This window comes from Nothoprocta perdicaria, unplaced genomic scaffold, assembly GCF_003342845.1.
Source record: "Nothoprocta perdicaria isolate Ctin4 unplaced genomic scaffold, notPer1 scaffold_113, whole genome shotgun sequence".
In the NCBI taxonomy this organism is placed as follows: Eukaryota; Metazoa; Chordata; class Aves; order Tinamiformes; family Tinamidae; genus Nothoprocta; species Nothoprocta perdicaria.
The window spans coordinates 790,731-803,579 of NW_020454239.1; the positions used below are offsets into that span (position 1 = coordinate 790,731).

Here is a 12,849-nt window from a genome sequence, read left to right on the forward strand (position 1 = left end):
CGGCCGCGAGGCCCCGGAGCGCGAGCGGGAGGTTTTGTCCCTTTTAACTCTGGAAATAAATAAATAAATAAATAGGCAGACTGGTGTGCCCGTTTGTTAATCGGTTTACACTCACCCCAGGTAAAATGCTTTAGTTTCCAAGTTGCTTTTTTATACTGCACGTTCAAGAACGAGGAATTTGAAGCAGAATAAATATTATGCTCTCTTACAGCTCTTGTGTTATGTAAGATGAATTCGTGCCATATGATAAATGGAGCGGCCCAGGTCACGGTCACGTGTTATGAAAGGGTAAACATTTACACTTGGACCCAACAATGCGAGGCGTGCAGCACAGGGAACGCGCGGCTTCCCGCAGCGGCTCCCCGGCCCGTGCTCCCTGCGGAYGGCATGAGGGGCTGGGCTCACCCCACCTCGCCCGCGCTCCGCACAGACACAGGGAGGCAGTCAGCRATGCGGGTCCTGCTCCAGCACCAGCCGGATACCAGTGCCACACTCCGCGTACCTGCCATGTCACGTTTGTCACGGTACAGCTGCGGGAGGGAACGGTGCGTCCTCCACACCCCCGGACGGCAGCGGTCCCGTCACCCCCCTCATCGGCATCTGTCRCACCTAATGGCTGGAGAAAGCAGGCACAGAGCTCACCCGCGCACATCTTGACCATGTAATATCTTCATAAAAGCTAGTATATTGTTTAAAACAACAACAAACATTCAGAAGAGTTTTGCACACAAAAAGAAACAACTAAGGACGTCCTTTGGGGAACGTAAGAGTGTATGAATTCCTAGAAGTCCYACGGAAATAGGCAGTTGTGATGTGTATGATGTGACTAAGTGCTTGCCCAGCTTCTGCTGTATTGAAACATCTGCTTCTTTGCTTTCCTTGAGCCAAACCTACTGGATAGGACTGTGTCTACCAGAGAAGGCAACTTTTAACTGCACTTTCTAGAAATCTTCTTTTGAGTTTGGTAAGTTGGGTCTTCTCGTTTGCAACTTTTACAACTCTTTAGGCCCACAAGAAATGTTACCTTYTGTGAAGTCTAATGGAAGTTAGTCTTCAATAGACTTCAAAAACCTGCCACAAACCACTTCCTAGTTAATTGTAGTCAAAAGAGGATTTAGCTAACCAAAAATGAGCACTTTTTTACCATGATATGAAATAACTGGTATTGGTATATGGTATTTTCTGAGAAAAGCAAAAGGTAGCTGGAGTCTTATGTTTGGAGTACATACATAGTTGTGTGTGTGTGTGTGTGTGTGTGTGTGTGTGTGTGTGTGTGACACCTTGGCCACACCGTGACATATCCTGAGCTTTGGGTCTCACCCTGTTACTGTGGACAGCAGACACGATCGCTCCACCCTGGGCCAGCACTACGCAACCAGCCCAGGTCCAACCACAGAGCAGAAAGCTCCACCGACTGCTTACATCTGTTCCAGTTTCAGGCTGACACAATCGAATGACAAAATAAGAAGCAGTGGGAAAAAACAAACAAACAAAAAAACCGCCATGAAATTTGTCGTATTCACCCTTTAAACTCTCAAGGTATGTATGGATCACTCACTTCAGTTTATCTAGACTGCGGAAATAGCACAGTCACCCACCTCACCTGCTAAAACCTTACACCACTGTCTCTGCTGATAAGCAGGAAACCGACTGCTCACATTTCTTCAGTGGCAYCTGGCAAACTCACGAGTCCTTAGAAGTGTTGGTGCGATCGCTGACTGCAGCGAGCTCAGCCCCGGCAGCAGAAAGACCTCCTAGAGCAAATGCTGATGTAAACAGGACCAAGGTGCCACCCCCTGGACTGCAACAGCCCGCAAGCCTGGGTGCAGAGAGGGAGCCTGGCAGGTGCTCGGGAAGGGGCAGGGCCCATGCTGGGGGGCTCTGGGGCCAAGGGAAGGAGGCACCTAAGCCTGCTGGGCTGCGTGTGCTGGCGCCCCGACATGCGCCCTGCAGGAAGCGAGAAAAGCACAGAGCCAAATTAATGTTAGTGTTTGCTCACTGCAGCCTCACTRTGTTAAAAAGGAGGGTTTGGGTCGGTATATCAGGATTTCTCTGTAACAGCTCCCATGCACGACACCAACAGCAAAGGCCCTGTAGAACAGAGCAGTACTGCAACAGCACCATGACATAAAGACAGTGAAGAACTGTTGAGAAGACGGCAGGTAAATGGACATGATGGGTACAGCTCACAGCATCACTACCAGGATCAAAGTTTCCCCTTATTCTTAAGTATGAGTACGTAGTATTACATTACAGACTGACCTTGTGATTTCCTGGTGAAGGCAGAAGGTGGGTGTTCAACGGAGGAGACTTCAGGCTGCAATCTGCATGCTCTGACTTAGATGAGACTCCCCCTCTGTATCAGCAGAGCATCTTGTTTGGCTTATGCCACTGTGCTGAAAAAGGAAGCTTGTATGGATACGCTTAAAGCTATTAGGAAACCCTGTGGAGAGCTGCTGATGCCCATTCCACAAGCTAAATCCTTCAGAGGTTTGATAAGTGATAAATCCTGCAGGAGCCTGCTCACATCCTTATTCCACTCTGAAAGGTTTTAAATTCTTATTCAGAACATTGTTCAAGGGAAATTAAAGTCCAAAACGAGAGGGGGCGAAAAGGGCAGGGGGAACTGCCTAAATCAGCTATGCTTGAAATTGCAGATATAAAATTAAAAAGCAACTAATTCAGACTACAGCAGAACTACAGGAGTGTTTCTGCATCAGCATGTGGCCTTCTGAGCAGAGGCTGCAAGTGCAGCCTGAGCCTGGAGGGCCTGAGCATGTGATAGTACAAATGCCCACAAGGGACTGGACAGGCATGTTTAAATTGCAATGCTGTTCTCAAAAAAAACCCAAACAAAATAAAATCAAAACTAAGTAAACACAAGACCACAAGGTTTGTGTAGGTTATCGTCAGACCTGGGCACAGGTTGCCATTGCAGGAGTTTTCTTCCGGAGGGGGAAGCAAGCTACTTTGACAGAAGCAAACATTTTGGAAGCACAAGTTAATTTTGCCACGAGTTGTGGGGGCTGCAGGCTGGCATAAGAGGCAGAACTGGGCAGGCAGGGAGGGCCCTGGCTCCAGAATTCCCTGCTCCTTGGCAGTGCGCTCAGCTGGCCGGCCACCTCCAGCCACCCCTGCCTGCCTCGCTTGGTCACTTCAAACAGCTCTGCAAAACCAGAGGTTTCTGAGAACGTCTTTGTTTTGTGAAAACAAACGTGAATGTCTGTTTTTGGTTCTGTGAATTTCAAAAAGGCATTTTTGACTCACTGTAGTTACTTTTATTGCTTGGCCATTATATTATTCAGTGATGTCTGTGCGCTGGGTGACCCAGGACCCTTGCACTTGTTTCATGTGTAATGCCACAGCACTGCCAGAACGGGCATGGCTGGCTCTGCTGGTGCTATCACACCTCACTGCTGGTTGAGGTTTCCTRGGTCCTCTTGTCCCATAAAGTATATATTGTTCTTAAAGGTGAAGATCATTATCGGTTCGCCTATGGCTGTGGGGAATAAATTGCTGTACTTATTGCATGTTTAATTAAGTATCTTCCTAAAAGTCATGCTACAACCCAACCAAACAGCTCTGTGGTTGGGAAAGTACTTTGACTTGTGCAATGCAGCAGGGTTGGGCTAAAGCAGAACAGATTTTTCTAAAAGGTCTCTTTTGATCTCTCAGCAGATCAGAGAATGTCTTTCATTAGACATGTTCAGGAACAGGTTAGACCACCATCTGCTGCTGATGCTATCGACACAGCTGAGCTCGCCTTGGTGTAGATGATCTCTTCCAGCCCTATATTTCTATGGCAACTTGTGTTTTTTCACTGCTTTCAGAAAAATGGTTCAGTTAGTGGGTTGAACTCCACAACAGAGACATACATATTGTCTGATTTCATTGCTGAGCTACGTGCTCAGAGCTACAGCAAGTATGTRGCAATTCTCAAAGCCATAGATTCACTGCTAAGAACTCCTATTTCTCATTGAAGGTAATACATGCTGTTACTTCACCTGGCCATCTCCCTGCTTGTGCGCTCAACAGTTTGTGCACCCAAGTCACCAAAGTCTGCACTCAGAAGTGTGGGACGCTCCTGCTGGGGACTGGCAAGGAAGTGAGCCCTACCGGTCTCTAATACCTGTAGCAGAAGAAAAATATTAGGCATTAATTTAAATTTATTAAGCAAATGGAAGAAAATCTCTCTTCACTGGATCTCTTTAATGCATATCCAGCAGAAGAATATAAAAAAAGTGGTTATTTACATACAGCTACTTTGACATTCTTGGCCTAAGATACAAAACAACTAAAAACTATGTCTATCTAAAACTATACTATCTAAAAACTGTGAATTTAGCTTTAAGTATCTTTAAAAATATATCCTTTTTATGGCACATCTTTATGTGGGCAGGAGGATATGCTCAGCGCAGGGATTSAATGATGTTGAAATTGGCTGGGTTACATCGGGACATTGTAACATGGACTTGCAGACCAGTGGAGGAACAGATGAGGAAGGAAGAARCCATCACCATGGCCATCTCCAAGGTGAAGGACTTGGGATGCTGACAACCTGCTGTATTTCGCTATCACACCAGAGAAACGAGTAGGTGGTAGGAAGTGTACACATCAATTTTACTCCTATTAGCAGCATTATTGAGATTTTTTTTTTCTGCAGTAGTAACAGTGTCATGTTCTCTTTCTTCTTCTCTTCTGCAATAATTAGACTGAGACAAAATTTTCCATTAGACTGTTAAGTTTTCATTTTTTTCTAATAACAGATTATTGACTTTATATATAAGATGTGTCTTTCTGCTTGTAATAAGCCTTTGAAAGTCACACTAGTTCACCTGGAAGTGGCAGTGGAAGAGAGCAGCAGTGCAGAAGGSATGTACTGGCAACGGTGTCACCAGATGGCACTCCAGCAAGGTGCCCAAGTGCTGCTGTCACCGTCTAAGTTCACCTAAGCTCACAATCTAACCACCTCTCCTCAGAGCTCAGCAGCAGCGTCATCTGTGCCAAGTGGGCACCTGGCCAGAACACGGTGGGGACACCCATTAAAAGCAACAACTCTTCATCTTGCAGATCATGGGGAAACCATCCTGTTGGTATCATGGGTCATGCCCCCTCCTCACCATCCTGCTTTCTGATAATGTCTTGCAGATACCTGTGTTGGTCTAATTGCTACTGAAAACGATAGACAAGCCTCTCACCAAAGACAACAGTCAAGCCCCAAACCAGGAAAGGGCCAATGTGGAGTTATTAGAAACACAGAGAGACAATAATCTAGAAGGATTCAATGACTATGTGAGTTAATTACTAAATAATACAGAAAAGGGACGATCTTGGTTCTCAGGTATCTAAATCCAGTACCTAAAATGGAGGACAACCACGCAAAAGCAGAGGGCTTGCAAAAGCAAAGTGAAGTTAGTCCCACAGCCATGGGATGTAATGCAATATGGGACAATAATTGGAGGAATCAGCTCGTAGGAAATGGCTACAACAATATAACGTGAGGCAAATGAACTTGACTTAGTTCACTGTAACATCCCTGTGTAGACAAAGTCTTAGAGTACATGCTCTGGTTCTGTACTGGGCAATACATGATAAAAAGTAGTGAGATCCTTCCTCTGTGTCAGTGCTGTGGAGTCACCACGTCACTTGTTAGTGGGAGCAACACATCCTAGGAATCAACATTAAACATCTCTTTCCTGAAATCACAGAACCACAGAATGGTTGAGGTTGGAAGGTAACTCTAGAGATCACCTAGTCCAAGCCCCCTGCTCTGGCAGGGACTCTCAGAGCACAGGGCAGCATCCAGGCGGGCTTGGAAGATCTCCAGAGAAGGAGACTCCACRACCTCCCTGGGAAGCCAGTTTCAGAGCTCTGGCACCCTCACTGTCAACAAGTTCTTYCTCACATGGAAATGGAACTTACTGTGTTTCATTTTATACCTATTACTCCTCCTGTCACTAGCCACCACCGAGAAGAGTTTGACCCTTTCCTCTTTACATTCTCCCCTCAGGTATTTGTACATGTTGATCAGATCCCCTCTCAGGCTTCTCTCCAGGGTAAACAGGTCCAGCTCACTTAGTCTTTCCTCATAAGAAATACAAATTCTCTCTTTACATCTTTTTACCCAGTACTCAAGAAAGTATGAAAGTAGGCATGTAAAAATTTCCATCATTCTTCATTTAATGTGCACTGAATCCAGTCTCCGTCTTGTATGCACATACAGAGCCATTCGTAAGTCTCATTAAAATGACCACATAGCTGAAAAAAACTGAAGTCAGTGTCRTTGTTTCGTATTTAATGGCATAAAAGTTATCATTTCAGTTCATGCTATGTAAGAGCACAGTAATCATCCAGGCCTTATAAAGTCATGACCGTACAGCGAACCTCATGAAAAATTACTGGCAAACATTAAAAAATAAAAGAAACTTCTCTTAAAAAATGTCCAGCCTATGCAATGCATAAGAAGAGATAAATGAATGTTTCTGATATCCTCATAGTGCCAGATATGTTACACCAAGTTCATTTCACGTCTTTTCTCAATTGCTTCCTTTATAAATACTTTACACAAAGAAAGTAAATAAATACAACGGTAAAAATGTTTTTGCTTGAGAACACCATACTATCCTAATRCATGTGATAACACAGGAAAGTAAATGCTAAACAAAGCAAATGACAAACAAAGCATGATTTAACGCACAGTCTGTAAAGACAATGAAACAAGAGGCATGCACCACACCACACTGCGTCCCACAAAGCAAACTGCTTGTCTAGCAGAGTGCTGAAAAGCTTTGCAGCCCTTTGTCTTTGCTGATAAATCAGTTTCTGGTGACTGTGCAGGCAGACAATAAAAAGGCATTGGCAAATTGGAGCGAATTTTAACCGCGCGTACAAAACGGCTGTGTCGTTGCACAGAATGGTAACACAGAAGTAAACATGGAAGTGAAAGCATCACAAATGTCGCTCTGTTTTTACAAAATGCCAAGTTCCCTAAAGTTGAATAAAAAAGAAGCCCTCATGAAAAGCAAAATGTCACTGCTGTTCTGAAAAACACAGCAAAGCCAGCAAGCCTGCTAGTAAGACAGGCTGACAAAGATGCATCTATAGTAAATGAAGACTGAACTTTCCAAAACGTCTATGCAGTTACCTTGACTATGCATGGTGGTTACAGTACTTTCAAGTCCAGTTATGGATAGAGTATGAAAATATAATACAAATTAAAAAAAAGGATGCTCTCAATGTGTCTTGCAACAACAACTCTGTTCCAAAATGCTGTAAAAGCACCATGATCACTGGGTATAATGAGACCTCCACACTGTGGAGCTGATAGTGGGTAAAGAAGAAATTCCATTGTTTGCAATATATTTTCTGTACGTGAATAAGTCCCAAACTTTAGAGTATTCTGTGAACAACAAATCATGAAAAGTATATGAAATTTCTCTTTTTAGCTGGTGAATCTTTGTTTAGTGTGACTCCTAGGGACTCCTGTTCCTAATGTGTCACCAATGAATCTGCAAAGAGGAGATGATTTGTCACAATAGATTTGTTCAAACCCATTTTATCTTGATCACACATGCTCAGAAGCTCCTTTCATGTTTTCTATTTTCCTTTCCYTCTTGCAGGTATTTGAAAAAAGGCCAGCCTCTTCCACTATATGGCTTCCACACTAATCCCTGCTTATACAATCAGTAATGCAGATCTTCAATTCCTATTGTTGCTTATTATCATCTCCTTATTGTTTTGAAATTATGTTCACTGTCTTTCAACAACTTAGGGCCAGCAGCATGCTCTGAGGTATGATTCTGAAAGCAGGATTATTTCATGTTGTTCAAAGTTCTAGGACAGGTCAAGAATGTCCATCTGTGGATTTCTAGGTTCCTCCGAACACAATCATTTTTTTTTCCACTTGGACCTATTTTATTTGATGAAAAATGGTATGCTGTACATTTCTGAAAAAGACTAAGAATGCATGAAATCAGAAATGAAAGAAGGGACTGCATAATTTTTCTTTGTGTCCAATCATTTTGTTTTGATCTGAAAAACATAATGCCCGTGAAGAAACCACTTGCCTACATATAGACAGAAACAAAGGCTGGCTAAAAGAAAAGATATTCAATTTTGGAAGTCTCCTGATAAAAAGAAAAAAAGGGAAAACACTCTTTAAATTATTACATGATAGTATTGTCTTCTTTTCATCAGCTTTTATGAAGAGCCTGCCAGTAAATAAGCTTATGAGAGAACTGGAAATGGGACCAAAAAAGATCAATACCCTTAATAGCCGAGGTCTGTGCCCGCTTTTATATCTGTCCCTGAGAGGACAATTACCATTTACCTGATCCAGCAAGTATTTATTCAAGAACAGAACATTTATGTCCAAAATGAGAGGAAACAAATACATGCCAAATTCTTTGGCAGAAATTCATTAACACTCCATTCAATAATTTGGCCAATTAGCCACACTGCTTTCCCAACTGCTGATAAAACAAGGGCCAAGAGCCACTTTAACATTCAGTTTCAGTGGATGGATTTGCTTGCCTTGSTTTCTGCTCTTCTGTTGCACTGCCACAGGCTACCACTAGGTTAGATACACTGCTGGCATGTCCTGGTCTATTTAATTTGTCCTTTATAGACTTCGCTTTCCGAGAGTGGCTGTGCAAACTTTTTGATCGTAGTGATGGGAACTCGTAAGTCCTCTCTGGCTTTACTGATAGTAAGTTCTCTGTCTCAGTTTTGACCGTGGCAGGCGTAGAGGTGTTAGAAGTATTAGTAACTGCTTCACCAACATCACTGTCATCATCTGTGTCCGTCTGTAACTGCTTCTGCTCTGCTTGCCTTTCTGCTTCAGAGCTAAACCCAGGGTATTCTGGAGGACGTTCCTGGGAAAGCTGCTGCTCAACTTCGTATTTCCACTCTGCAGCCCACTGTTCAACTGTAGCAGGGCACACTTGATCCAAGATGGTACTGTACTCCGTGGCCCAGTTGTTAACTCCTCCAACCAGCTTTCCACCCTGTGCAAATATAAAGCTCCTTGACTTCATCATAGTGGTTTGACAAGCACTGAAAGTTTCTGGAGGATAATAGCGCATGGCTTTAGATTTGTCCAAGGGATAAGAGATGGCTGCCTCTAACTTAGTCCGTGCTAATTTTAACTGAGTGTTCTGATACTCTGATCTTGGTACTGACTGTCTGTTCATAACATCCATCTGGTTTATCCTTTGATGAACCATTTCATCACTTTTGAACATCCCCAGCTTTACATCACCAAAACCACCTGAACTAGACCGGGGTCTGGAAACATTCTGTGCAATTTCTAGTGTAGATTTATTGTAATCTGCTATATTGACTGCATTAGCACTGGATGCATAATGAAGACCAGTCTGATGTTCTGGGAGGAGCATTTTTGGGTCTGCTCCCTCTTCTTTTGTACCAGCAGAAAGGACTTTTTTACGCAATCCCAGGGCTGGTGACATAGGAGCGATACTGTCATCATATGTTAACTCATCACCACTGACGTGGTATCTGTATGTGCTGTAGCCATCAGAACTGTTGACACTGCTTTGTCTTAGGAGATACGCAGCATCACACTCAGAGGAAGCCCGTGAGCGCGTGTACGTCAGCTCAGACTTGTCAATGCCCGCCAGCTTCTCAAGGGCATTAACCATCCGACCGGACAGCTCTTCCAACTGAGAGAGCCGAAGATCGACTGTCTGCAGGGAAGCTTTCATAAAATGTTCTCTTTCATTCACTTCTTCAAGCCTCATAGACATATTTTCAACTCTGTTGGACAGAAAACAGGAAGCATTGAACAGACACTGCGGAACAGTGCAATAACCTGTTATGAGCTCCCAGCTAMCATTTTCTTCTTAAGGCAAAATTCTGTCCTATGCATCATTATGAGTCATGAATTTTTTCCACGCCTGTCATCAAAACCATGTGCATTTTTAATCTATGCTTTCCTTCCACCATATTAGAGGTGTAATTCACCATATTGAATTTTGAGGAGATTTACATGCTCAGCAGTGTACAAGAGTTGCAGCCCTTAGGGAAAACTGATTATTACATTTCTCTCCAAGTGTGCCAAGCACTTCACATTCACTTGTCATTTTTTATACTGTGAGGCATCAATTAAAATGAAGAATATTGTCTAAAGAAATGTTCACAGAATGACTTAAAATAGCACCAAGGCACCTTGTAAAACCGGTTTTGTTGCTGCGTGAGAGAATACGTGCTTGCTGTTTATGGAATTCCTTTAGCTCCTGAAATACCTTTTAATTCCTTATCAGAGCTGAAGGCAGTGAAATTAATGTCAAGTTCAATGAGAAATATTTCTTTCCATTTTCTTTTATCATTTATATCGTAATGGAAGCAAAGGTACCGGAAGAATGCACGTAAAAGCTGGGCACCAGGATGTGACTAGAGATCATCCTCTAGTAAATCAACCGTGGAAATTAAATTAACATCCTTTTGCTCTCACACAYAAAGGATGATGAAGCATCTGGAGCAAGAAGCCATGAGAAATACGCAAATCTGCTTTGTGGCCATGGACCATAGTGAATCAGTGAGGCTTACCATCCCTGCTTTATTCACTGTCACAATACCTAGGATTTTGACAAATTGCCATGGATAAATAGATCAATAGAAATGACTCACGTACAGAGAGGAGATTTCATTTACTTCTCTATTCTCAGACTTCACATTATAAATACAGCAAGATGTTCAGTGCCTTCCTTCAAGAAAGATATAAAATTCCTTCCAGTGCATAAATGACTGATAGAGCTACTTTATGAGAAACATTAAAAGGAAGAGAGCTCTATTTGGCATGGTTCACCAATAAAATACTGTCTGGCAAAATGAAACAAGAGAGTACTTAAACTGTGCATCACTTTCAGCATGAGTTTTTTTTTTTTTTTTTTTTAATAATTTAAAGGAAGTGATGAAAGATCTCATCCTTTGATTTAGAGCTGCCACCAGAATGGAGAGAGTCTTCAGGACAGGTCCTGCTAAATGACTGAGTGAGGAAACGCTGCTGCCACTCTCCCTGTGCGCTCACACAGCAGTAAGCAAACACCACTCAGTCCTCAGAATAGCTTAACAATTTACACATGAACATCCTCTGTGTTTTAGATAGGAAAGTTCATATAGAGAAGCTAAATGTCTCGTCCAAAGCTTCGAAGATCTGCAGTAYGGATTCAAATTCAGAAGGTCCTGCTGCCGGGCTGTAGTGCAAACGATACATACAACTGAGTGACGCTCAGGACTTCTTTCATTTACTTCATTTCATTCATTCTTTCATTTGTTCATAATGGTCTGATGAGATATTGGAAGCTCAATAACTAGCAATTTGCTTAGAAAGCTAAAAAGCAGATCTGTGAGCTTCAGATAGCTGAGGGAGGAGAAATTACTGTGAACAAAAATGGGTTTGAGGCAAAGCTACCCAAATCAGAAATCAGCAGCCTTAGTTACCTACCGGCAGCAGCAGCAAAAAGATTGCTCCTGTGAGAGCTGCACATGCACACACACCTAACCAGGACYAGGATTAGCTTCTGAACTGGAGTGATGGTCTCCATGACTGCACGTCTTTTGTACTTGACCTCAACTTTTGTTTTAATAGTGACACAAAAACTAATATATTGTTACAGTCTTAATGTGGATATTTTGTGTTTTTGTGTTTAGTTTTCTTTTTAAATGGGTACCTTTCAGAGGTGACTCTGATACGTTCATCATTAGATGATTGCTGCTCATCCTCTTTTTCCTGGAAATATTCTTCTACACACTGCTCTTCAAACTCATACAGTTTTTTTAGCTCTTCATCATTCAGAAATAATTCTGTGTAAAAGAAAAGAAAAAAAAATCAGTTTCCCTTTCTTGAACTTGTTGGTTAATTTAAAGCCTATTTATTATATTATTTTGAATATGTGTCTGAAGATTCTATTCCTGCACTAAATGAACAAACTATTTTGTAAATCAACACTTAGACAGAGATGGTTACAGTTCTGAAGACAAAGTAATGGCTCTGATTTTATGACCATCCACTGAGGATTCTATTTGCTCTATGTTCTTTGCACATCTTGATAGTAGAGTGCTATACCTAGAACAAGTTGACCACAACCAGATGTATAGATCTTAAGGGATAAAGTGCAGGCCAATCTCTGCCAGTCTGATTGTTTCTTATTTCAAATACTGTTCTGAAAAGTGTTGGTTATAGGCAACAGATAACTAATATAACAGATTGTTTCCTGGAAAGTTTTGGATAAGATCTTTAAAATTTATAATAGTGTTGAAACAAATCCAAGAGAAATACAAGCTCTTGGGAATGTTTCACCTTTTGTTAGGATTTGTCTAATTTTATTGGGACATTTTATTTTATCCCTATTTTATAGGGAGCCTTTCATTTATTTTTTCTTCTTAACCAGAAGCACATTTTGCAAGAAAATGATTATTTACAAGTAAGTTTCCTGTGAAATGTAGAAATAAAGGAGTAACTGTTTGTGAGCATCTGCATTTTTCAAGGAAGCATATAGTGAATAATCAACAATTACGGAGTATATAAGTAGCAGAATCCTTGCAGCTCCCCTTTGAAATGAGAGATTTAGCATACGGAGAAATAAAAGCAAGCTATGACTACCTCTAGTCATAGCTAGGAGTCATAGTACTCTGAGATACTGACGCTGTGATTCGCTTCTTCTCATTTTCCTATTTGCCTTTGCCACTGTGTGGTTTTCAGTAGAATTTGGTAAATCTGAAACTAGTTGAGGCAGCTTTGGTAGGRAAATTTATTTAAGAATGTCTGTTAAAGAAAGCATTCACTAGCAGTACAGCATCCCATATTCTCCAGAGCCCAAGGAGCTCAAT

At 42.0% G+C, this 12,849-nt stretch overlaps 1 protein-coding gene across 1 annotated transcript in view; it reads right to left on the minus strand.

The window, feature by feature from the left end:
* Positions 1–8,200: 8,200 nt before the first annotated feature.
* TRPM1 (transient receptor potential cation channel subfamily M member 1) overlaps positions 8,201–12,849 on the minus strand; it is a 73,419-nt gene continuing 68,770 nt past the window's right edge. The window contains exons 25-26 of the mRNA XM_026052833.1: positions 11,691–11,823; positions 8,201–9,774 (exon numbers count right to left, since the gene is read on the minus strand). Of these exons, the coding sequence (XP_025908618.1) occupies positions 8,499–9,774; positions 11,691–11,823 (1,409 nt within the window). The 3' untranslated portion in view covers positions 8,201–8,498. The remainder of the gene's footprint in view (positions 9,775–11,690; positions 11,824–12,849) is intronic.